The 25,617-nt window shown below is 37.4% G+C and overlaps 6 protein-coding genes across 8 annotated transcripts in view; 3 read left to right on the plus strand and 3 right to left on the minus strand.

The window, feature by feature from the left end:
- Nucleotides 1-6,530, minus strand: part of LOC135796675 (maternal protein pumilio-like) — a 110,620-nt gene extending 104,090 nt beyond the window's left edge. For 2 of the 3 annotated variants that reach the window (XM_065308797.1, XM_065308795.1), the window contains exons 1-3: nt 5,624-6,530; nt 5,142-5,329; nt 2,000-2,344 (exon numbers count right to left, since the gene is read on the minus strand). In XM_065308797.1, the coding sequence (XP_065164869.1) occupies nt 2,000-2,344; nt 5,142-5,321 (525 nt within the window). In that variant the 5' untranslated portion in view covers nt 5,322-5,329; nt 5,624-6,530. The remainder of the gene's footprint in view (nt 1-1,999; nt 2,345-5,141; nt 5,330-5,623) is intronic. The other variant, XM_065308796.1, reaches the window with a different exon arrangement.
- Nucleotides 6,531-11,543: 5,013 nt separating this feature from the next.
- Nucleotides 11,544-22,029, plus strand: LOC135796119 (uncharacterized). Its single transcript, XM_065308030.1, has 7 exons — nt 11,544-11,822; nt 16,371-16,553; nt 16,689-18,539; nt 18,592-18,733; nt 19,949-20,497; nt 20,997-21,738; nt 21,796-22,029. The coding sequence occupies exons 1-5, from the start codon at nt 11,544-11,546 to the stop codon at nt 20,080-20,082; spliced, it is 2,589 nt and encodes an 862-aa protein (XP_065164102.1). The 3' UTR covers nt 20,083-20,497; nt 20,997-21,738; nt 21,796-22,029.
- A 72-nt stretch (nt 22,030-22,101) lies between these two features.
- On the plus strand, nt 22,102-23,024 carry LOC135796656 (small ribosomal subunit protein uS15m-like). Its single transcript, XM_065308771.1, has one exon. The coding sequence runs from the start codon at nt 22,312-22,314 to the stop codon at nt 22,981-22,983; it is 672 nt and encodes a 223-aa protein (XP_065164843.1). The 5' UTR covers nt 22,102-22,311; the 3' UTR covers nt 22,984-23,024.
- LOC135796657 (TM2 domain-containing protein CG10795-like) lies at nt 23,021-23,729 on the minus strand. The gene has a single exon (XM_065308772.1). It carries the CDS (start codon nt 23,602-23,604, stop codon nt 23,044-23,046), a length of 561 nt encoding a protein of 186 aa, XP_065164844.1. The 5' UTR covers nt 23,605-23,729; the 3' UTR covers nt 23,021-23,043.
- A 20-nt stretch (nt 23,730-23,749) lies between these two features.
- Nucleotides 23,750-24,960, plus strand: mRpL47 (mitochondrial ribosomal protein L47). The gene is made up of 3 exons (XM_065308769.1): nt 23,750-24,055; nt 24,133-24,690; nt 24,747-24,960. The coding sequence occupies exons 1-3, from the start codon at nt 23,895-23,897 to the stop codon at nt 24,904-24,906; spliced, it is 879 nt and encodes a 292-aa protein (XP_065164841.1). The 5' UTR covers nt 23,750-23,894; the 3' UTR covers nt 24,907-24,960.
- A 109-nt stretch (nt 24,961-25,069) lies between these two features.
- On the minus strand, nt 25,070-25,519 carry LOC135795459 (histone H3-6-like). Its single transcript, XM_065307144.1, has one exon. It carries the CDS (start codon nt 25,517-25,519, stop codon nt 25,070-25,072), a length of 450 nt encoding a protein of 149 aa, XP_065163216.1.
- Between the last annotated feature and the right edge of the window lie 98 nt (nt 25,520-25,617).

Raw genomic sequence — 25,617 nt, forward strand, 5'->3', positions numbered from 1 at the left:
GCGGCGGGTGGAATGAGATTGGTTTATATTACACAATCTGCCCGACTGAAGCGCGGGGGCGGTGAGGCGCGGGGAGCGACCCGTATGCACACTAATACCTCGGCTGCGGCGAGCAGAAATCCCTTCGGCGCTGCCAGGATCCGACATGGTTCAGCATCCGCTGCTCCCGGAGCATCTTTCCGACGAAGCGTTCTTCGTTTGCGCCTAATGTTTTAACGTTTTCTCCGAATGAAAATGAGGGTAATGTACGTTGACGAACAAATTGCTTTTTCCAGCTGCAAGCTGAAGCGTGATAGTGTTGTTGCGAAATTTCCAACAATAAATTGAGCGTTTTATTAAACGCAGCATTAAGCGTTTAGAGTAGGTACGTTCGAAACCTTCAATTGCAAATTAGATATTAATCTCAAAGCTAATCGATAGAATTATTGCAGGTTATCATAAACCAATTAATCACAATTTCCACGCAAAAAAAACACGTGGGCATCAATTACAGACACGCGGTTAAACCCGAACGAAAATATGCGCCGCTCTGTTCGCTAATGCGTTCGACAATCGGAATTACGAAACGCACACCGCGCACCCCTCAGAATCGTGCACGGAAGTAATGTCTCTCTCTCCAGCGAGCATTACGGGCCGTATTTGAGTAGCGGAGTGGAGAATCGCCACCGAATCGAGTGCGAAAAAAAGTTGCCACCGTCTGCTCGAAATTAATCATTTTCGCGCTCCCCTCCCGTTTTCGGTCCCGGCCGCAGCGACAATTGATCAATTTGTAGACACGTCCCGCCCGCACGTGAACCCGCATAACGCGATTTCGGCGCCGCGAGAAACCGCTTCTCCGAGAACGCTTTTTACACGTGCTTTAACCCGCTGATGATATCGAGCGGGCGCATTTCTCGGTGCGCTTTCGGGAATTTCACGGTGCGAAACGCAATGTAATGTAGCAAAGTACAAAAAGTTGGCAAAAAATCGCATACGCGGCACGCAAAAAAAGTAAAAATCGGGCGCGATTCAGAGAGGCGGGATGGTGGAGCGTAATATCCACCCATCGGCATCAACATATCTATTCGAAGGAAGTTCCATCGCCGTGTAAAACGCCAGTATTTGCGCTAAGCTTTCAGAAAATTTCCTTCGACAGAGTGCAGAAGAGGCAAGTCGAGAGCAAAAGAGAAAATATCAAATACTAAGATATAGATAGAGATTTGATCCGTGGTGTAAAACATGTAATATCACAACGCCTTACAAACATTTAACCACAAAACAAACACAGTGTTCGTAATACGCCCCAAAGAATTTTTTCCATGAATAAGTATCGTAATAATAAATTTATCAAACTATAATTTCCTCTTAATTTACTTCGCAAAGAAAAACACAAGGAGTGTTAGAACTGATGTTAAGACAAAATCGCTGAATAAACAAAGAATATTTTGCTCGCAATTTTCGCGAGGGCGGCCTATAACGCGCCGCCGCCGCCGCCGCGCAAACGAGAGGCGATGTTTGTTTATTTGTGTAATACGGTCGTAATAAGACGCGTCGGTCGCGCCCGGCAGCACGCCCGCCTCCCGCCTTAGTTACCTTTCGCATCCGTATCGATCTTCGTGCGAAAAATGTTTCCCGCCGCCCCGATGGAGCGACGCCTAGGTGGTGGTGGTGCCCCGTTGGTCCCCCCGGCATCCGTATTCGGGGTGAGGCCGCCGGAAACGACCGCCGCCGGCCCCCGAAGGCATCGGCTTATTGTCTATTTATGTCGGCCGGATGAATTATTCACGCGCGCCGCGTACCTCTGTAAACGACTTTGAGGTTTGAGTTTTCCGCCGCACCGACTGCCCGAACACCTCCAGGGCGCGCTGCTCAGTGTGGTGCTCGCTCAAAGTGTCACACGTTCACTGGCATTAATTATTTATCGAAAGAAGACCGAATCTATGTCTTAAAACGTGAAGATATTCATTCCCAACGTTCAAAATACGGTTTGACACTCGTTTAGAAAGTTTTTGAAACTCACCTGAGCTTGTTGCTGCCTCATTGAGATCTGTTGTGGCTGGGGTTGTGCGTGTATCGTCTGCTGCTGCATGTATGGATTGTGCATAGGCATCTGCCCCGGCATAGGATACATCAACTGATCCTGTTGCTGCTGCTGTTGTTGTTGCTGCTGTTGCTGCTGCTGGTGCTGAAGCGGAAGGTGGTGCTGTTGCTGCTGCTGCTGCTGGTGGAGATTCGGCGCAATGTTCTTATTCTGTGCGCCCATGTCGTACAGTCCGGTGGGCATGCCCATGTACGACATGTTCGGCTGGCCCGCGCCCGCCTGTGGCAGCTTGCTGTTCACCTGGAACGTCCATTTGTCATAATTCTGAAACACCAACACCAAAGGCGCCACGTGCAATCATACACGAGATACGAACGGCGATATGGGTTGAGGTTAAAGCGCAACCAACAAAATAATAACAATAAAAAGAAGAAAAAAAAACGTTCGTGTATGCGACGCACGGTGTGACCGGGTAATAAGCGCATGCACTTACAACGAATACATATTTCTACATTTGTTTCGTTTATTTATCAAAGCGATAAACAACAATTAAGCCGACCGCAATGAACAATGCGCGAACCGCGAGCGCAATGTCTTTTACTCAAGCCGTTTCCCTGTGTGTAGTTGTTTATGGCGAAAGTCGGAAACAATTCACAATTGTGTTGTCATGTGTTTTGTGCTCGTGTGTACCCATAACACATTGCACTGGTGAATCGATTACATAAGTAAATATTTGTTAATTCACAGCAACAGAAATAATTACGAGATATCATCAAACAAATCTTGCAAAGTTCAAGAACACGGAAATTACATCAACATTGGTAACAAACAATTATTTTACACACTCATCACAATTATTATGAGAAATAATCATTGAAATGAAAAAAAAGTCCAATTGTTTTTCTACCGTAAAAAATCTTCAACCTGCTCGCCGAAGTCAATTTTGATCAAATTATTCCCTCATAAATCAGTAATGTTCAGCACCAAACTTTTCTCAAAAATTATGATTTATTCATATTCTATAAGATCTCTACTTTGCTGATATATTTATAATTTAACTTACAACTTTTATGCACGAAAAAAAAAAGACGCTAAAGAAATTTATTACGCAAATTTCTTATCTTTGCATGCTGCCGATATGAATAGATTTCAGATTCGTGGGTTTTAGATTTCATCAAATCCCGACTCCTGTCGCCGTTTCCCTCCGGAAACTTTCGGGTGCCCAGCTTACGGCTCGCATGTCGCCCACCGCCGCCACATACATATGCATATGCCGTCCCGCCGAAATTATTCAATTCGCGGGGTCGAAAAAGTCTCGAAACTTTTCTAATTTACTCGAAATGGGATCGAAAACGTTTACGGCAATCAAGTCACGCTTGTTCTAGCGTTTATAAACTTACTCCAAAGTTGGCGCAAACCGGGACGAGCCTTCACGGTGAAGACAAAGTTGAAGTACTATTGCTTGCATTACTTGAGCAAATTACAATATCCGACAGTCTACAGGGCCTTCAATCGAACATTTTCGCAGGACTTAATTGGAATTTATAATTGACTTCAAAAGTGTCTCAAGGTTTGCACCAACGCGGTTTTTAGGTGAATTTTACGTAATCATACTAATGATCAAATTAATTAAATGGTAAAACTAAGCAAACACACAATGTACTCGGTAGTCTTCGCGAGTGGGAGCAAGTTGACTATGAAAACAATACTTAATCAATAAACTGTGGACAACTGAAACTTGTTTGCACGTCAACACAGTGGAGTTGCGAACTCAATTAGCATAATAGCGATATTATTAATAAATTAACCTTCCCGTGACATGAACATCCGATGTTATTAATTAGGTGCAAGATATTTTCGCAATCGACATGTGCACGATTAAAAATACAAGAAGTGTAGAAAAATGCCATGAATATGCACAAATATTTAATATTTAATCGTAATTAATAATTAAAAATTAAATTGAAAGGAAAGATAAACATGGTAACATTGTAAACGTATTGCAAAACATTTAATTTGCAAATCGTCCACAAGCCTGCGACAATTTCGCGCGTTGACAAAAGAATTAATTAAATTTCCTCTAAAGAAAAGTGCCATCCATTGGCGCTTCGGCTAAGAAAATTATTGAAGTCGCAAAGTGCTCGCAAAAAAGCAGCAAATATTCCACGGAAAGAAAGGAAAACATTTTCGTTCATCATGTTTAATCCAATTGAAGTTCATTTTCATTGACGATGAACTCGCGCGCCCTGCATGTAATTGCTTTAATTGTGTGCGCGAGTTTCCTGCCCGGAGGCAAAATTCCATCAATTGGAGCAAGAAATTCGTCGCCTAAATTAGACCCGAAAGAATTTTCAGTGCCGCGGCACAGTTAAGTAAGTACCTTAATTGAAATTGATGCAAAGACGACCGACCACCGCGCATCGGGTGTAGGGAAATTCGTAATTATGACGTGCCAAATTAAAAATTTGCTGTTTTTGCAAATGAAAACAAATTGTAGAACTTGTTAGCGTTGCAGAGTCCGCTGATTAAAACATATCACATGCCATAGCGCGGTCGAATATTTTGCAACGTGAAAAATACTACTACGCGCCAAAACAAAGCAAAAATGAGTCACTCAGTCTGTGCAACGCAATATAAATTGATAGTGCAGTAATCTGTACAACATAATGGAGAAATTGCACCGATTAAACATAAAATCATGATGACAATTGTTTTGTAATGTCCAACAATTGCGGTTACATCACACCAATGTTAAAACAAACTTCCGATAATCAATTTTTTAAGTTCAATTTAGCAATATTTTACACTGATAACAGTTTTAACAAACGACAAGTAAATTTAAATCCTATCCAAACCGCAGCGTACTACATTCAACAGAAACAGCTCGAGTTTTCGTGTAATTTAAGTTGCCTATAGTCAACACTCAACTTAGCATTTAAATATCTGTATTTCATCCTATCTTGATTGTAATACCTCACCACAGCTCCAAAATTGTTTGATAAAATTTCAAATATTTATAAGTCATGTTGGCACCCAAGTATGAATTGTTTGCGACTTTTCGGCTTGTGTTTTTGCCCACATTTGTAAACATTTAAGCAGCCAACTCTCAAATTCAACTCACATCAATAATGCTTTCATCTCCCAGTGCCCATCGTGCCTGCTTGTTGCCAAATGTAAGAAATTCAGGATCAGGCGGTCGCTGGAACTCATAGCCTACTGCTGCATCATCCTGGGAACGCTGTGCACGTTCCATCTCCAGGTGTACTACAGCACTTCCATCGCCGCCGCCCAGCCACTTCATTGGTCTCACTGCAAACAATACAACATGAATTAATCTCAAATTGTTACAATTATTCACTAAAAATAACCATACTAATAATTTGTATAAATAAAACACTACATAAACAAATGAAAGTCAACTACGTTTTCGCCGGTATAGACGATGCGCTTTTGTTTTGTTCACTTTGGAGGTTAGGTTCGTCATGCGTTAGTTGCAACTAGCGTTTTTAACGCAAAACATGATTTTCTTGTTGCTTAGGGGCAGAATTCGACGTGCAAGTTATGCGCCTTAGGTGTATGAGTCTGTAGGTATTCGGTACTCACCGGTACTTATGTTGAAGTGCGAATTCGCAGCGAGCGGCGATCAGCAGCGCGGCGTGCGTATTCGTCAACGAACGATGTATGCGGTTTTTGCCCTCGGCGGGTGGAGGACCGCGACCACGGCGGACACACACACGCGACGCGCACTCACGCCGCGGACGCGCGCGAACGAAAAACGAAAACGGAAAATCGCGCACGCAGAAACGCACACCTTATACGGCCGATCGCCTGCCTCGATTGAGACGCCAAGCGCGGAGAGCGGATCAGCGCAGCGCCGAAACCTGCCAACCTTTGCCGGGCGACGCAGGAACGTGTGCGAAACTCGCTGCCCAAGCACCCGCCGTCGATGCTTGTTTTCCGCCCAGCTCTCCACCAGCCCACGACGCTTTCCACTCGTCGTATCTATGTGTTATCTCTCCCTTGTTGTTTGCGTTTTTTTTTCGCACGCGTCAAATCGATCTTCGATCACTACTGCCGGGCGAAAATTTCGATCGACGTCGCTTGTTATTTTTGTTATTTACAGTCGCGGGCGCATTCACCCTCTGTATCTTCGGCGATGATGATTTTTTTTATAGCACACACCTTGTTGCACGCACGCACACTGTACTTACATGTATTATTAGGTATTTTAAGCAAATTTTCGTTAGTCGTTGACCGTGATTATTCGCAAGTTGTTTACCACTAACTATACAAGTCACTATTTACAATTTTACAAAGTGTTCGGCGGCGAACGTTCGTCCACTCAATTTATCCTAGCGACGCGCACGCTCTCATCACCGTTTGTGATCGGAAATGAATTTTAGTCGGGATGCTGCACCCCAACAGGCACGGGCCGGACGTCGATCGTCTAGAACTGACAGCGGACCGCCGATGTCGTCTCGTACGATACTGCGCTCGCCATTTTCTTGTTTGTGTCGCCCGTGCACATGAAGCCAAGTTCGAGATCATATAAATCACATAGATGCAGAAAATTTGTTTCGTTTGAATTAAAATTTCTTTTAAAGATTTTAAAATTAACAATGCTTATTTCTAACTTAAATTATTTAATAGTTTTTATATAATAAAGTGTTATATTGATACAAAACAACAATTTTTTGATTGTAATAAAAATATATTCGATAGTAACTTCTAGAAGATCGCGGTGATTTGTATGATCCGCGTTTTTGCTGCGGCATCGCGTTTGCTTCCATCTTTGTCACAAACTATAGCAGGGTAATAAACATGCAGTCAATGCGCATTGGAATCGTCGCGGCGTCATAAAACAACTATTTTTTGATTTAACATTTATTTACTTCTTTGTTTAATTCAAAATCATTACCTACATTTAATATCTTAAATTTGAATATATTTAAAACTTGCGTGCAAGCTCAAATGTCAACCTTCTTAAAATAAAGCTAAAACTTAAAATTAAAATCGTATACAAGTGTAAACAAGCGACTATACTAAATCAATACGAACGCAAACTCAATGATTTTGCACTTGTTTCGAAATGTGAGTGTAAACGTGCGATGTAGTGGTGTGGATTTTATCGTGCGCGAATATAAGGCCGCGCATCGCCCGCATTGCGCGCACAATTCAAAACCGGCGAGCCCAGCCCACCTCGTACAATGATTCCGGAGCTGCGGCGTGCGCGCACACCCACACACCAACTCATCGTCGATAAATTACGAACGAGTGCATGCGGCAGTGGCGGCGGCGGCGACGAGACGGTTTGCGACGCCGGCAGTTTCAGTGACGCCACCCTCACGTGCATCACAATCGCAATCACGTAAAAACGGCATAATTAAAATGCAACAAAAAGAGGAGCCGCGTTTTTCACGCTGATATGCGGATGCGGATGCGGTTACCAAGAAATGGGTTGCCTTCATCCCTGGGTGAGAAAACTATTTCGCAAGTGGGAAGTGGGAAGGTCTTTGCTTTTCTTCCAACTTTCGCAAATTACACAGCAGTGGTGTTTTTAGTGGCTGCGTGTCATTTCCGCAAAACGTCCCGACTCATCATTAACATTAAATTTGGTCTTTCATCTCGTTATAATTAATTTGATGCAGTAAAAACCAGAAACTTATATAAAAATATGAAAATATCAAAGGGAGTGTTAATGAACATCAATATTTATTCTTTACTTACTATTTGATTTGATTTTATAGCAATTTAAGTGCAATTATTCTTGCGTATGAAACTCTCATGATTGTTGACCTGTTCATCTGTTTAGGCGAAGTTTTATTGATTCATCCTCGCTTCCTTTTCCGCTTCGTTCTTCGCAAACAACTTGGTACGCATTATAAAACCGTGTAATAATTACAGATTCATAGTAACGTCAAAATTTATTACACTAAGTTCACGAATGTTTAAATTTTATGTAAGTTTAGTTTTACAACTCAATGAAACAACAATGTTGCGTTTTCAACAACAATTTTAAGATAACTAATTAATTATACTAAAATTAAAACTAGTCAAGACAATGTAACTACATTTTATACTTTTAACATACGCCAAAATGAGAGTTTGGTTAAGAACCACAACGCCACAGCGCTACAACGGTAGAAACGTGAACTAAACACAAAAGTTACACTAATGTGAAATAGAAAACTAAAAATGTATAAAAGTCAAGCAAAGTAAAATGGGTCGAAAGGTTTAAGAGGATTATGCGGATTGGATGAACAGGATTAGCTGGACATTAAAAAGCTGGCCTCCAGTCACAAAATTAAATGAAAAAAATCCACATGTCGTGCCAAGATATACGATATAGGTACATTCACGTCCTTTAGGCTTATAAAAAAAAACAAATAAAAAAGAATTTAACCAAAATAACAAGAGATTAATTATAATCTTTGATAGAACATTAATTAAACGTATTTCATAAATAAAATAACAACTTACTAACTATTCACTTATATTTTACTAGTATATTTGGTTGCCTATTGTCTCAACACTAATCCAAGCACTAAAACAACGTGTGAAGTCGTTTAATTCGTTTAAAATCTAAAGAAAATGATAAGTGTTTGCAAAAGCTAACAAACTGCGAAGTCTTTGTGTTTATTTCGCGTTGATTTTTATTTCCTCCTTGTCCTTCTTCGCACGTCTGTTACATATTATCTTTTATGCTACATCCTTGCTACCTGTTCTGCCTCAGATTGTTTACTTTAATTTGTCGTATTTTCGCGAACGTTTGAAATCCGCCGAGAAACAAAACAAAAGCCGACATGCATGAGATGCGCCACCGGCACTTACGTGCTGGCATAAATTATACCATGCCGTAACTTTGTTATTCAAGTCGTTGCCAATGCTACCGGCAAAGAAATCCGCGCTCGATATTTACATTTAATGACACATTATAATAATGCGAAGCCGAAGACGGTGCAATTTCAAGGTCGACGCGCCGTTTTACGCTCATCATCGACTTATGATTCAATGAAGATAGGAAGATAGACAGACGTCTCACAAGATTAAAGTATAATTTAAAATTGTATAAAGTACTTCATTCGAACAGAACCGAACTTAAATTTATTTTGTACTGTGCGTGACTTCGTCCCGGTAGTGTTTAATAAAAATGTAATTCGTTTGTACCCTCTTGTTCTAGACATAGAATGTGTCAATTTTATCAATAAAATACGCAATTTTATTTTAAAGAAATTAATTATATAAAGAATTGCTAATAATGCACTTCAGCGCGCCATCTCGGATTCAACTATTTAACTATAACTATGATTGAATCTTAATGCCAACTTTTATCCCATAGAAAAGAACTGTTTTTAGGGTTTCCCGGCAATTATTCTAATTTTTCTCGCCGTAAAAACCATCCTTGGACTTTTACAAACATTTAAAAAAAAGAATTGGCTAAATTGGCCTTAGCGTTGTTGAATTATGCGCTTACCAACAGATTTTGCGATTCATTTTTATATTATAGGTGTTACAATACATTAATCTATTTCAATTTAATATAAATACGTTACTGAACGTAAATTTATGACTATTCAGAAAAGTTGAAGTCAAGGTCCGAGTTTTTGTTGTCCCTTTATTCCACATTTACGTGTATTTCTATCTTACGTTTTGTTTCACGTTATATTAATACAAAACCTGTCTTCAATCGAATTACTTTTGACTTCTAAGCGTGTACAACTGAAGACACACAACATCCCAAGTGTTGGAAACACTCTTGGTTTCTTTTTCTTCGTTTTCATCGTATATTGCAATGGAAAACAATGCGCGACCAGAGCAATTTGTTTCAATTCGTTTGCTTCGCCGCGGTAACGCGGTAATCGCTTTTAAAGTACTAGTACTAACTTTAACTTTATACATCGCATATATCCTAATTCTTTGCTCAGTGACATCTTACATTTTCCCATCTGCAATCTGCAATTTACGATTTACAATTGGCTATTTGCAATTTTATTGCATAAGTTTTTTTTCCGTATTCTATTATTTCAAGAGTGTAAACGCCAGCGATTTGTTTGGCGTCGATTCACAAGTGGTAAATAATTGTAATTTATTGCTTCTCAGATTGAGAGAGGCATTGGGACATTTGTAATCTGTCAATTTAAGCGGTAATCGCCACAACAATCGCTTGATATACTTGTGGGTGGACATGGGTGGAAACCAGGCAATCAATTCATCGGCAAATTGCTGAATGTCTTCATTGGTCGCTAAAATCCACGATTTCAGCAATCGCGTAATTGCCAATTGTAATTATGTACTAATGTAATTAGTAATTTCTCGTTGTGACCTTACGTTAATTATAATTTAGAAAAATACAATGTTATAGACATTTTTAATCGCAAATGCAAAACAATTTTCTTTTTTATTTATTTTTTTTGTGAAAAATTTAAGAAAATAAATAAAAATTAACCTCAAATCTATATTTAATAAAAGTACAGTTTATTTTCCCTTAAAAAACGTTAATTATTCTTAATTTACCTTAATTTCTTGTAGAAAAAATAAAAAACATTTTATGTCAAATTGCTTAACCTTTGACATATTCTCAACAAAAGCGAATTCACCTACATATCCAAATTCTACCATCTGATTCAATTGATACAAATAACAATAAAAAACATTTAGTACAATGATGAATATCATATCGAAACCTTTCATATAGTACCGAAAAACGGTTTGCGAGTTATGGAAGTCGATAGAAACATTCCACGCTCTATAAAGTCACACACACGATTAATACCTATATGCGTGCATGAGCCGATGCTGATGTTATTGACGTTTACGAATGTGATTGTGCGTTTAGCTCCTGTGTGTGCGAGCAGTGTTTGCGCTGCTATTGTTACTATTATTGGTGGAATTACGTACGCGATATTGGTTTCCTTATTGCCGCATTGATAAAATATAAATGTGCTTCTTGCTGGCTTCGTGGTTCAAAGGCAGGGTTGAATTTTTCAACAGTTCATAGCCATTCATAACTTTTTCGTGTGTGTGTAATATTCGTGTAATATACAGGCAATAAAAAATAATTTTCAAGAATTAATTTGAGTACTTTGAATGTAAACTGTAAATTTTTATTTTGTAAAGTTTTGATAATACTTTGTATGTAGTTTAAAAAAATTGAATTACCTTAAAGTATTCTAGTTGTAGTTCAAAGTACTTGTGTGTAATTGATGTGTACACAACATAACCTCACATGAAAAAAATACTAATACATGTGACCCGTGGTCATTGGCTGGTTTTATCGAGAATTGAATAAATTGGTGTCGTCCCTAGGTGGGACATCAACTCGGCGTGACTTCAGAACTTCAGGTGGTCGCAGTGTGGATGTGTCTCGCGTTCGCTTACCCAGTCGACGACGACGCTCGCTCGCTGCCGCCAGCAGCACGACAAACGCTCTCAAAACGTTTTCATACGTAATTAATTACTAATTCAACATTTTAAATTCGAAATTCGTCGGGTTTTTTCATTCTCTTTAAATTATTTTTTTAAAATGGCTGTTGGAGTTATACATAACCTAATCCCGCACAAAGTGATGTGTACATTTTGGATGGTGTTGTTTGCTACACACGTGCACGTCAACGGTTATCGCACGCATTGGTGGAAGCCGGACAATCATAATTACAATCACAATCAAATCGGGCAGTATCAGGATGGTGGCGATAGTTATCATCCACCGCCTGACCACGGGCACGCTTACGTGCACGACTCGAGGATACCGAAGGACATCATGGTGGACGTTATTAATAATATGGGATTAGCGCTGCTGGAAGTGAGTCACATTCGCAATTCTATTGAGCATTTGAAAACCGCCGATTAGTTGACCGGCTCATCTCGCAAATAAGTGTAACTGTACTCGCATAATGTAATTCGCGTAATCGTGTCGCATAGTTAGCAGATTTTTACGTCGAATTATCCTTGCCGGGCACAATCGACTGATGCTAGATGTGGATGTTGATTAGAGACATTGCAGTTAATTCGCGTTGCATAATGAAGGCTAAATTATTTACTATTTCATATCTGACATTTAAAAAATTGTTTTATGTTGTTATTTTAATTCTTTTAAATTAACTTGTCACATTTTTATGCTATAAAATGAATTTTTTTGTTTTAATTAATTTTTATGTGATAAAATGTGGAAAATTATTGTTTTAATAACGGAATTTTGCTGAAATTTATTAGCATACATTTAGCTAATCAATACCTAATGCAATTCATATCAGTGCACCATATGCACTCGAGCTTTTATTGAACGTATGGATTTTATTAACACTAAATACCAGTTATATGTTCAGAGTGCCCCAACGCCCAATAACCCAGTTATCAACTATTATAAACAATTAATAGCACATAGATCTAGTAAATAATAGCATTTCATAAATTATTCAAACAATATATAATCCGATGAAATTAATAACATAATAAATTGAAAAAATAAGCATTTTATCGCAAATGCAATATCATAAATGTTCATACGCGCAGTTTATTTAATTATTTATAAGGTTAGTATTTATACCGCTTACTTATTTGTTTCCAAGACGCAGGCTAAATTTATTCGTCCGATTTAAACTTTTGCGTCGGTATTACCTACCCTGTAACCTTATATGTGAATAACTTAAATATTTGAAATCGCAAAAGTTGGCGAATTGGCAAGGGAGTCCAACAAGCAAGCATAAAAAGGCATATATTATGTGCACCAAAACAGCATTATGTAGAAATTGTGATAATAAATGTAGAGCAGGGTAAATGTAGGGATATAACGCGTTTGTTTATGCCAGTATGGGAATGTTATTATTGATTATTTCGGATGGCTAATTTATTCGTTTTTGTTTTGCGCGTTATTATTATGTATGTGTAATGTATCAACAAACTAATGAAGGTTGCGTATTAACTTTAATAACGCGATCAAATAGGTCAACAGATATTTGAATAATTAATATTTAGGGTGGTTAAATATTAAATTAACTTTTCATAAACAAATTCGGTAGTGTATTTTTAGTTTAGGGGTAGTGAGATTTCTATTTGTGATTTGCTACATTTATCTCCATATTAAAGCAAAAATTAACTAATAAATATCAAAAATATGAAAAAAACCACTCATCAAATTTTGACAATTTTAGGCATAGAAATATTTTAAACTAAAAAAAACCAATAGACTACTTTCTGTCTAAAAAAATATAATAGACATAATGCAAAATAAGGAATAAAGTTGGTATGTAGATTCAATCATAATTTTAATTGTATAAATCAAAGCGATAAGCTAAAGTGCTTTTCTCATTTCTTATTGGCACAGCCGACAAACTAAAGCTCCAAAATAAAAATTAAAATAATTAGTTCGTCAACTTTTCAATAATATTTGACAAAAAAATCAGAAAATTGCCAAATTTGCGCATGGAAATTTTGTTGACTACTAAATTAATTTCTTTGTAATTTATTTCTGCCACTTCTTGACCCTAAGGGTGCATATTGACACCTTAAGCCAAAACTGTAATATTTTACTACACCCCCGCTTGTGTGCTACATGCGCGCAGTTTTTCAATTGCTCGTTAACTCGTCGAGCAAAGTGGCATTGCGCGACGCCGCGCGCCGCCGTCGGTTGAATAGGTGCAAGCTGTGTAACGTGTTGTATCTAGGTTAATTACGGCAATCGACGGAAAGTGTCGTTCTACGTGCGTCAAACGACGCGCCACCGCCGCCGCCACCCGCTGCAACGCACAGCAGACGCGTCCTACAAAAAAGCAGCTCAACGATTTAATCCTTTCCTCACTTTTATTATATTGCATCTTACACGCCGAACTACATAATGTCTAATAACGAACGAAATTTACCCACGCTACACACACCTAATGTTGATTCACCTGTGTATTAACACAAGAGGCGCAGCATAAAAACAATAATCATCATTTGAAATGGGAATGAATATGGTGTTATCTAATGGCAGTATTTAGTCCTAAAAAGAAGACTAACTATTTCATTTCTGAGCTTTTAGGCGAAATACGTGCTTACTTTGTCAATAAAATTCACGATTTTAATTTAAATCAATTAAAAATGCTAATAATGCGCTTTATCTCCATCTTGAATAAAATTATATACGTGTAACTATAACTATGATTGAATCTCTTTGGTTAAAAATATTTTTACTTCTTCCACGTATAAAGCGGTTTCCATGGTTTTTAGACACCAAAGTGTTACTTTATATATGAACAGTCAAGCCGTGAGTAATATCCATTATCTACGGGTATTATCTACGGAACGGAGTTTGCGCCTGCGCATTTGCCTTCGGAGCAGCACAATATATAACAAAAAAATCATTAATTAATATTTGTATTCATTTTATAATACAATTCGACAATGATAAATTAAAGCAAATAAATTACGCTCTAAAGAACAAAGGTCAAATTGAACATTTATTTTCATGTGTCTGAAATTTTGTCAAGCGATGTAGGATTAATTAGACTTTCAAAAGCCCACGCAAAAAAGATGATGCTCCTGTTCATTGAGGAACAAAACGATGATGATACGTTATCAAGCGTATGAGCCTCATACCGTGTGAATTCACATAAATGATAATTAATTATACGTATAATAAAAACATTTAATAAATTTAAAAATTGTTTTCTAGAAATTGGATTGAATAATAGCAAATGTTTTTATTCAATTATAATTATATTATTATTTACTATCACTTGAATTTATTGCTTTAACTAATTCTCTTAGGCGAACAATAGTTCACTCTATATTTGTTTATTTATTTATGCTTCGAATGGAAGCACTTGGTGCTCAACTGCGAATTTAAAAAGATGGCTTTAATTATTCGCTCGCTTCTCGCGAGTTCAGCGAGAATGGAATTAAATTTTATTCGTGCGGATAAAGACTCAAAAGCAAAGTCAGAGGGAATTTATTGTTTTGAATCAAATGTATAAGTAAATAAGAGTAAATAAATAATTAATCGAAACAAATTAAATATCACACAAAGGCAAAATACTTTGTGACTCACTGGGTTATTTTTATAAAATAAATAATTACAAGAAATATTTAATTGTATAAACAATTAAATTACTCTAAAAGTTCTTATAATCAATATTTTTTACCTAGATAACTGTTTATAATAATCTTCAATTATACTAAAATTCCAACTTTTTTGTTAAATAATTATGTAGTCAATTACAACCACAGTTAATAAGATTGTTTTTAACCAAAACTAAAATTTTTCCTTTAATCTGAGATTTGATTAAGTAGTACATAATTATTAAGTGTGTAAAATGTACATTTTATATACTCCGTGCCCAAAGCGTTAACTTTAAACATTTACACTCGATTTTTTTTGTTCTAAATAAAAAGTAAAAGTATCTTCAATATAAAATACCACATCAAACGTTGTAAATAATTCAAAGAGATGTATGCAACAGATTTATACCAAGTTAATTTACATGCAAATGGAGATGTTGCTGATAGCTGCCACGCAGTAAACAACAAACTGTTGACAATTTGTTCCGATTTGAATGCTATTTACTTATCCATGCCGAATGCCACAACAAACAACGCGACGCAAAGAGTAATTCGTTATAAAATATATCCAACATCCAAAATTGTGCAAATACCCAACTCTCAACTGCATGAATTATTTATGGATTAAATATTAATTACAATTTTCAACTGGAAACAAACGACTTCAAAACCAGAAGTTTCGAAAACGAATTATAAATCGCTGCGACTGTTTCATTAGTAAAAATAATATTTACAATAATATTTGCATTGCATTGTGATGCTTGTAAAATTTTAACTAATTTTATGCTATTCATATTTGCAATCAAAATGAAACGCGATTGTAATTGTACTATGCGTACAATTCAGAAAATAGAATAATTGACGAACGTACAATGCCATTTTATACAATGAATAAATTTATTATTGCAATATTGCATTAGGATGGATAGATGCTACAGCACGAAGGATGATAAAAATGAGGAAATGATAAATATGGCAATTTATAGTTGATGGGTGATGGATTCAGGTGCTAATTTGCGAAATTGCTGAAAGGGAAAAGAGGAAAAAAATGCGCATATCATTAACCTTGTCACCGTTGTCTGACGGACTGATTTTTTATGTAAATTGTTTTCAAATGCACAGCAAATGAATAAATTGAAGCATTTTATTACGTTTGAATTCAATATTATATCACCAGTGCTTTAAATTTAGTTTTATTTAATGTTTAAATTTATTTCTACGCAGTCAATAAAAAAATATTAATGTCATGTTGTGATTGTAAAAAAATTATCATTATTTGCAAAATAAAACCAAGATTCGTAATATTTTCAAGGCTCATAATGAACACAATGAAAACAACATTGCCATATCACCCTACGGAGCAACAAGCGTCCTCATCGCAATATTAGAAGGTTTGGCCGGTGAAGCGGCCTACGAAATCAAAATAGCCACACAACTGCCACCAGATTTGTCCGTCGTGCGCATCGGACTACGAGACATTCACCGCCATCTCAAGGTAACAAAAAAACGCACCAAAGACACAAAATTCTTTAATTTAATTACTTTTAATTATTGTGAATTATTGCCAATGTTCGACTCGTTCAATTGTTTTAATTAATATTTAATTGATTCTCCACAAAAACAACAATAGAGTTATTTCATACCGAAAGAAGGTTTCCTCGCTGGCCTAACCCTGAGTCACGACAATATCACGCTAAATCGCGAATACCAAAGCATCCTGAAGTTCTACGGCTACGACATCGACTCGTTTAACAATCCGGTGTATCCTGATATCTACGACTCCACTACCAGTCGCAGGCCGGCAGTCACCATGACCACAGGAAAGATGAAACCAACAACGACAATGCCGCCGTCGGATATGACTACAACTACAGAACTACCGGAAACGACGACCTTGGAATCGATCAGTACTATTATCGATAAGCTCACCAGTACACTGCCTATGGATGGTGATGTTACAGAAAGTACAACAACTGGTACCACCACAACTGAAAGTGTTACTAGTACAAAAAGACCCAAAACTACTAGAAAGAAAAGACCAAGAACTACCACTGAAATGCCTTCTACTACACTATTACCATCGCCTAATGATGAAGATGTAGAAGGTACCACTACGAAAAAATTACCAACAAGAAGTTATACAACCGAAGCGATTGATGTTACTGATCCAGAAGGACGTACAGAAACATTTTATTCTATGACCACAACGCTTAAAAGTGCTGAGAGTGAAGACCGGTCAGAAATACCAACAGAAACTGATGTGGTCACAGATACCACGTTGACTTCCATAACCAAAGAGGAATTTAAAAGTACCTCGGCAAGTTATGAAAGTGAAAGTGATGATGAGCCTGGTTTTCGTACCGAGGAAGAGTTTGATTTTAGTACAATCAGAATACCAACAAGTCCTGATGGTGTCACTGCCATATCATCGTTTAAAACAACCAAAGGGACATTTTTTGAAGCTACAACATATTTACCAAGTAGAACTAGTACAAGTGGTACCACAACTGGTGTACCTTCAATCACGGAAGTTTTTAGACCAAGTACACCTCTCACAACAACAGAAAACAGTGACATTACCCTTGCATATGAAATCCCGGAGGGTAGTACCTTGAAATATGAGTCAACCACATTTGAAGGTACCACATTTTTTGCAATGGAAACAACTTCAGCGGAAACCATAACTGCAACCACTGATAAACCAAGAACCCCCACAACTATTACTCCTGGAGTAGTGGGTACCACACAAACAGAAGAGTTTGTAACCTTCACTGAGCGTGACAATGAAATTTTTTCGGAACTTAACCAGAAACTCACAAAAACAGAAACATCTTCAACTATAACCACCACAAACACTCCAGTTTCAGAAATTACTTTCACAACAACAGAACCAATGACAGCTTATACTCAAACACAAAATACTGAAGCCACAAGCCTCGAGGATAAAATCCTAGGTGAAAGAACTTTTCCTGGTAAACCCCAAAACACCTCATCGTTTAAAATAGCAGCAAAAATAATAACCACAGAAAAACAAACGCGAAAGAAACGTAGTGTTATTGATTATCTCATTGCAAGATACTACGATGATTATTACATCAATAATAATCGACGTTATCTTCCAATGAGCACACCAAAGACACATTATTTCAATTATCAACCTGAGGAACCATACACGTTTCTGGTAAACGGTAAACATAAAGAGACGAATATAAGTTTCATGACTTACGATACAATCCTGCCGTTCTATTACATCCGCTCGTTGGACGCGATGGCGTTGAGTTTTCCACTCGACAGCAATATGTATTATTTACTGCTGGTGCTACCGCTGGATCCGCATGGCATTGATAAGCTCGTCTATGAAATGAGGAAGGCCACGAGCTTACGCAACATTGTTGAGAAGCTGCAGTATACGCACGTCAAGGCTGTTATTCCAAGTTTTATGTTGAAGGGTTACGTTGTTTTAACGCCAACTCTACAAAAGGTAAGAAAATGTCATCAGGATCATTTTTTTATTTAAAAAATGATTTTATTAGTTGTGTATACGGAAAATCTTTGAACCACGCCATGCGAATTTTTCACCGATGACGCCGGAGCGAAATTTGTACGTGACGAACATCGAACAGGCGGTGACTGTAACGATACGAAATTACGTCGATCCTGCCAGCCACTCGGCACGTGAGTATACCTCTATTCTTTGGTTCCTTCATTGCGTCTCTTTAGAGTCGCAAGGATTTGCCTTATCATCATCACGGCGCTTGTTAACGACGAGCGCTATAGGTGTTAAATGTCTTAATAACGCGCATTTCGTCGACGTCGGGATGAATTCTTGCGACGAATCACTTTCAATTTCGTACGTTTCATGATTATCGCACGTAAAACGTACGCGAGGCACGTAATTGGACCTTGCGAGCGCGCCGTGACAACGCCGATGAGATTTTAAGGAATTTCGTCGATTCCAGGGACTCTTTGAGTTGTCAAAAGTTAAATTAGCTTGTTATGCGAGAATGTCGCTGATTGAGACGATGTTGACGGATAAAAAAAAATGTTTGTAAAAGGACATTGAAAGAAACAAACGTTCCGAAAGAAAAGATACTTAAGAATGAAAACATTGAAACATTACGATGTGAAAAAATTAATTGAGCGTGATGAAGTTAACGATGGCTAAATTGCCTAAAAGTAATCATACCAGGTGTTGCGTTTGTATTAAATAATATAAAACTACAAACAAAACAAACTTTGATTTTTTCCGTAGTTTTGCTTTATATTTTTATGTTTTTCAACAGAATAATTCAAGGTGTCATCTTTTTGACACTTTTACTTAGTAAATTAAGTATTTCATTTAGGTAAGAATAAAATTGCACACAATTAAGACGAGTATTTCACACTCAGCGTCATGTTTTACTTGCGCATCGGTCTGCGCATACAAAGATTAAAATTAAGAAATTAAAACGCTTTGAATTTGATAATTGTGGCATGATGTTTCGTTGCTTCGCGTGTCGTGTAGTTGTACGGTTGTGTCGTTTCATAATTTTTCGCATAATAAAGTCGTTAGCTCGCGAGTCGTTTAATTATTGCATGAGCTCCCGAGTGCTTTGGTGGTCTACGCGCGCCACAGTTGAATATTACGTCGAATTAAACGGCGCGATGCATTCGTGAACTCGCGAACAATAACGACGAACTAGAACACTACCAAAGCAGACCGAATCTTAAGACTTGAATGAAAACGAATGTGAACTTAAAATGAAAACAAATACTTGAAATAGAACATGACAAAAGCATTAAAGAGTAGTGTAATTAGTAGATATCGAAATTAAATTTACTACTCAATTAAGTAATAAGTTAAAAGTTAAATTAAACGTATGATTTTATTGTTAATTATTTATTTTTCAGGAAATTTGGATCATTATCGACCAACAGAGTTTCGTGCTGATCATCCTTTTCTTTACTTCGTCATGGATAGCCAGATACACGTGAATTTAATGGCGGGTAAAATAATAAATCCGCTAAATTCACGAATCAGATAAACATTTGTGTATAAAACGATTGATACTAAAGCAATGATGTGAATAATATTTAAGTTTAGTTAAGATTGCAATATGTATTAAACTGTCATTAAATTATTTTAAGTACTTTTAAGGTCTTTAGCAGATATTGTACCTATGTTATTGCTTCTAAAAGTTAATATAACAACTTTGAATATGTTTCTAAGGTAACAGCTGACACATCATGCACGTTGACATTTCATAACCATTTTCTAATCATTTGTAAATTTTGGTACAGCAATTAGCACGTATTCAATATCAAAAAATGGTTCTTGGTGCCTTTTATGACTTCTTTGGGCGCAACTTTTCGGAATGTCGATGCCGACCCGAACCGAAAGGAGATCCACTTGAATTTAACCCAGGGGCGGCTATAAATCTTGGATATACCTGGCTAAGCGTACGTTGCTATAATTTTTTACATTATTCCTCGTTAAAACCATCGAGATCAAAAATTAAATTACTGAGCAATTAACCTAGCCGTTCTCAGATTTAGTAAAGATCCCCCATGGGATTTTTGACCGCAATAGCAAGAGGGCATGCCTGTTAATGACGCGACTAACCCAAACCTAGAACCCTGCGACCCCTAGACAATTCTGGCACGACTGAGCAGAGAGAAAAGTCAGGGTCACCCCTTTATACCAGTGGCGGAGCAAAGCTAGGGAGTGGGGGAAGGTGCACGTTCAGGAGACCACCATACTATGGTCTAACTACGTGACCAATAGCGGCGCATCAGCCCCCTCTACTTTTTGCGGATAGTCCTCAGGTATAAAAAAGGAACCCACAAGCGCGCCCCGCGCTCAGTCGTGCTTGAGTCATCCAGTCGCAGGTGTTTAGGTCCCACTCCCTGCTTTCTATGACTCATAAATGTAGTATAATCTATAATGATTTCTTCCCAGTTCTTTAAGAGATTAACAGTGCCACCTTACGCCGCCGTTCCCACCCCGCCCTGCAAGCCACCATGCAGACGTAAATGCTGTAAAAACCGACGAAATCCACAGCCATGCAATGTTCTATGCAAAAGGAAACGCAAGAAGAACGCAAAGCAAAAGAGTTGTGGCAATCCTTGCTGCAGTCACAAGCCATCGAACCGTTAATATAATCCACTAGGAACACAAAATACGCCTACTCAAATAAATAGCACTGATGGCAACGCAATAATCAATGAAGTGGTAAAAACAAAATTTTATGTTGTCATGACTAATGATATTGAATAAATAAATTAACGTCAAATTCATAAAAACGTGTCGAAGAAGGTCGTCAAAAATAATGTGACGTCGTTTTTATATTTCGTTCGTGTTTGTGCAAACGCACTTTTGTCATACTTGTCTAGAATTCGTGAAAAAAAAAACGTTAGAAAACCGGGGCGGGCAAACAAATCAAATGCTTTAATCAATTTTGCATATTTTAACTGGGGAATTAAATTTGTGGGATTGAATCAGCCAAAATTAATTCATATTTTACTAGTTTATAAAACGGAGTTAGATTGATTAAAATTTTGTACGTTTTGAACTCATTGGCAATATGTTTTCCTGGCTATATCGATGGTGGTGGCGTAACGATGATGAGGAAGATGAAGAATGTGAAGATGGCGACGATGAAGTTAATTTGGCTGCACGATTAGGCATTTTTTACATTCAGGTAAATGTTTTAGTGCAAGACTAATGGATTTGATCGATTTTATGCCTTTGTCATTAGTTGTTCCAGAAATTATTGATACCTGCACATGTGAGGGAATCGAAATATGCCAACCAGAATCCTTATCATCGCATCTTCTATAACCCGAATAGCAATCCGCCAACCAAACGCGGATAATTTGTCAAATTAAAGAGTACTCACCCCAACGGCCGCGTAGAAGTATAAAACTATGTCCATAAAAATAAAAATGTAACTGTTAAACTGACACTGAAGAATAAATTACTCGACTTTCAATTTGTCCGTTTTTAAATGTCAAAAATTTTAGATAGGCAACTTACAATACACCACATGTGTAACAGTGGTGTAGACGTAACCCCAACTTGTATTCATCATTCATCAAACGCGTTTGCAGATTTGTTGAAATAAAATGAACTCTATACGAACATTGTTAATAAAAGTCGTCTTGACGCAGTGCCATTAAGAAACTATGCGTTTAAAAGTGATTTGAAAATAAAATGGGCGCGTCCCGAGAAGATTTCGTGCATCAAACCGCAGAAAAGTGGCGATTTAGAGCCGATGCCTCAAATCAAAAATTCTCAGCTTGCTTACGATTTCCGAAACAGCAAGGAATTGGAAACTGCTGATGAATTAGTGCGACGATTATTTACCCTGGAGTTTCAGCCACGTAAGAAGGCAACGCAAGTGTACATTAGATCAGTTGTCGCGAATGTAAACCGGCATGATCTTGACAAAGGTTCAATTGAGGCAAGAATTGCACGTTGGACGGGAGCTATCCGTGCTCTTCAAGAACAAGCCGAGAAATTCCCACGTAATTTACGACTTAAAGTCAATCTTAAGGAACTTATTGACAAGAGAAAGAAGCATTTGAAGTATTTAAGAAGATGGGATTACAAAAAGTTTGAATGGTTGCTGGAGTCATTGAATATTGTCTATAAACCACCACCAAATGAATTCAGATGGGTGGTCAGGAGGGAATCACTTGTGAAACTCACCAAGAAGTATTGTGATCAGGTGACTGATGATAAACTTAAGGAGTATAGGATGCTGCTAGCCCAAGAACATCCTGCATTCTTGGAAGAAAAGGCAAGGACCCTAGAATTTCTTCGTGATGAACAGAGGGAATGTGGAATGGAAGTCACCATAACACAGGAGGAAATTGATGCTGCCAAAGCACAACTTCTGAAGATACAACAGGAAGCTTCTTTAAAATCAAATGAAACAAATTAATCTATGCAGATAGTTATGTAAATAAATAGTTATTAAATATGTATCTAAATTTTATTACAATTACCAATCATCCTGTCTTAGTCTATAAGTTGAGTTATCACTTCTTATTACATCCACAGCTGGGCCAAAATGTGGCATGACATAATGAGATCCATCAGCTGGGCCAACATAATGTGTTGCAATGAGGATGATGTCCACAAGTTGGCCAATGAACATAAATCCCAATGTGCAAAACTTAGCAAGACCTATTGCTGGATAGCCCAAGTAAAATCTATCAGCCCCAAACATTCCCAGGAACACTGAGAGTAACATTGTTGTTTCGAAGGAGTATCCATTTGTCCATTTGCAGGGCACTTCTTTGAAGAATGTGGAGTTTTTTGTTTCAGTGCACATTAAACCTTCTACAGCAACACATTGCATGAGGGCTTTGTTGTTTTTCTTGCAATTGCGCAATTGCTGCGTTTTGGGATCAATTTGGTTGTAAAATCTTGGATCTGGGCAAAGGTACTGGCCCATTCGTAATGTGCTGCAGTCTACTTCATATGTGAATGGGGAAGATTCTTGTGAACTGAATATCTGTAGAGCAAATAATGCCAGAATTACTAATATTCGTAGAATCATATTAAAATGACAATGTTTTATTCTATAGTGTTGAATTAATTCTTGCTCAGATGGTATTAACTCAGCTTAAGTTTATCGCAAATATGAGAATTGTTTCTGGCAGGTTATATTTTTGGTACACAGATCATACAAATTGGAAAATTGAGACTCATAAAATATTCGCAATTTACTTAATGTAGTTCAGCAAACAAAATTATGCCCTAAAATTTATTTAGTTTTGTTTAAAAAATTATTGTTATTTTATAATGTCGTTAAGTAATTTCATAAATGTAGACAATTGTTAAATATATATGATCACTGCACATGAAAAGAAGAGTTTTAGGTTAATAAGAATAAAATTATCCAAACAGCCGAAACAATTAACTAAAATGAATGTCCTTAAAAAAGTGCCGTTGCGAACACTAAGTACTTTCCTAGAGAATCACACTCGCAATATTAAACCAGTTATCTTGTAAGTAAAAGTTTAGCTACCACTTTTTTTTTCTTGTCTTATATAAAACAGTATTTAATAATTATAATATTTATTAGTATCAATATAAGAAACGTACACAAATCGACACCACCTCCACCCCCTGAAGAACCTAAAAAATCTAAATTTATGGAATTCTTTGATGATGAGAAAAACTGGGGTGCAACTGAAGTAAAGTCTGGTCGAAGCTGGAAACTAGAAGAACTTAGACTAAAATCAAATATTGACTTGCATAAGTTATGGTACATTTTACTCAAAGAGCACAACATGTTGTTGACCATGGAGGAGGAATCCAAACAGCAAACCAGACTATTTCCAAGCCCAGAGAGGCTTGATAAGGTTAAAGATTCCATGGATAATCTTGAAGCAGTAGTCAAGGAGAGAAATGTAGCCTATCACATGCTAGAAACTGGAAAGCCTGGTATCAGGGAGACTAAGCCAATGAAGAATCCATTTGGATTAGAAGTACAACACACTGAACAAGAATATCTGATACCAAAAGAACAGAATGAGGAATGGCTAAAGGAACATAGCTTCAATCCAGATGATCCTGATGTGAAAAAGTTTTTGGCTTTGTATAGAGAACAAGAAGCTAAAAAACGACGACAGGCTAAGACGTAATTATTCATGTTATTTTAGTATACTGGCTATAACATTTGTTCTTTGGTTACAGGAGAGATTTTAATCATGTGATTGGATTGTTAAAAAGATATCCGAAAGTGGATTTGGAAGCTGTCAAGGAGCAATATCCTGATGTGGATATTGAAAAAGCTAAGAGAAATAGCAAGGCGCGAGGCCATTATGTGCCATCAAAGTATAACATCAATCAATAATATATTAATCATTATAATTACTAATTCGTTCTTTGAATACATGCATAAACTTTAGTACATGGCAGTCCTTTCTTAAATTACATTTTATGCAAGCTATTTCAAATAGTTAAGTTACAAGACAAAATAAAAATCACAAAGACATTTCACAATACTTTTAAATACTTTAGGTAGGTTGCAATGAGGGTATCAGGTCTGAGACCAAACTGGACAGTAATTGCATGTCTGGCACTGACAATGTTTGTCTCTTTCGATGCCGTGTCAATTGATAACTGTCAGACATAAATCCAATCATGAAAAGTTCAGTCGATTCCTGGATAGCTTCCAGCGCCTTGCTTTGAAAGTGAAAATCGCCATATTGGTTCGCGATTTCTTTGATTAGTCGCGCGAATGGCAATCGGGGTAATGTTAGCTTTGTTGAATGTTGCAAGCGTTTTATTTCGGTAACGAGTGCTTTACTCGCGTAAAACTGATGCATGCGATTGCGATGGTGCATTACTGCCCTTGCCTTCTTTATCGAACGATTTACCTTCTTTGAGCTGGATGCAACTTCTTGTTCTTCTTGTTCGGATGAATCCCTGGATTCAGATCTTGATTCATCTTCAGAAGACGACATGATGCAGACTTTGTTTCGTTTAATTAGAGTCGGAAATACAAGAACACGATACTGTACCCTCAGTGTTTGAGCACAAATTGAACAATGAACAAAGGAAC

The sequence above is a fragment of the Atheta coriaria genome, unplaced genomic scaffold (assembly GCF_025399875.1).
Source record: "Atheta coriaria isolate IRGN ID8LTWV9N9 unplaced genomic scaffold, Caltech_Dcor_3.1 hic_scaffold_7_pilon, whole genome shotgun sequence".
Lineage (NCBI taxonomy): Eukaryota > Metazoa > Arthropoda > Insecta > Coleoptera > Staphylinidae > Dalotia > Dalotia coriaria.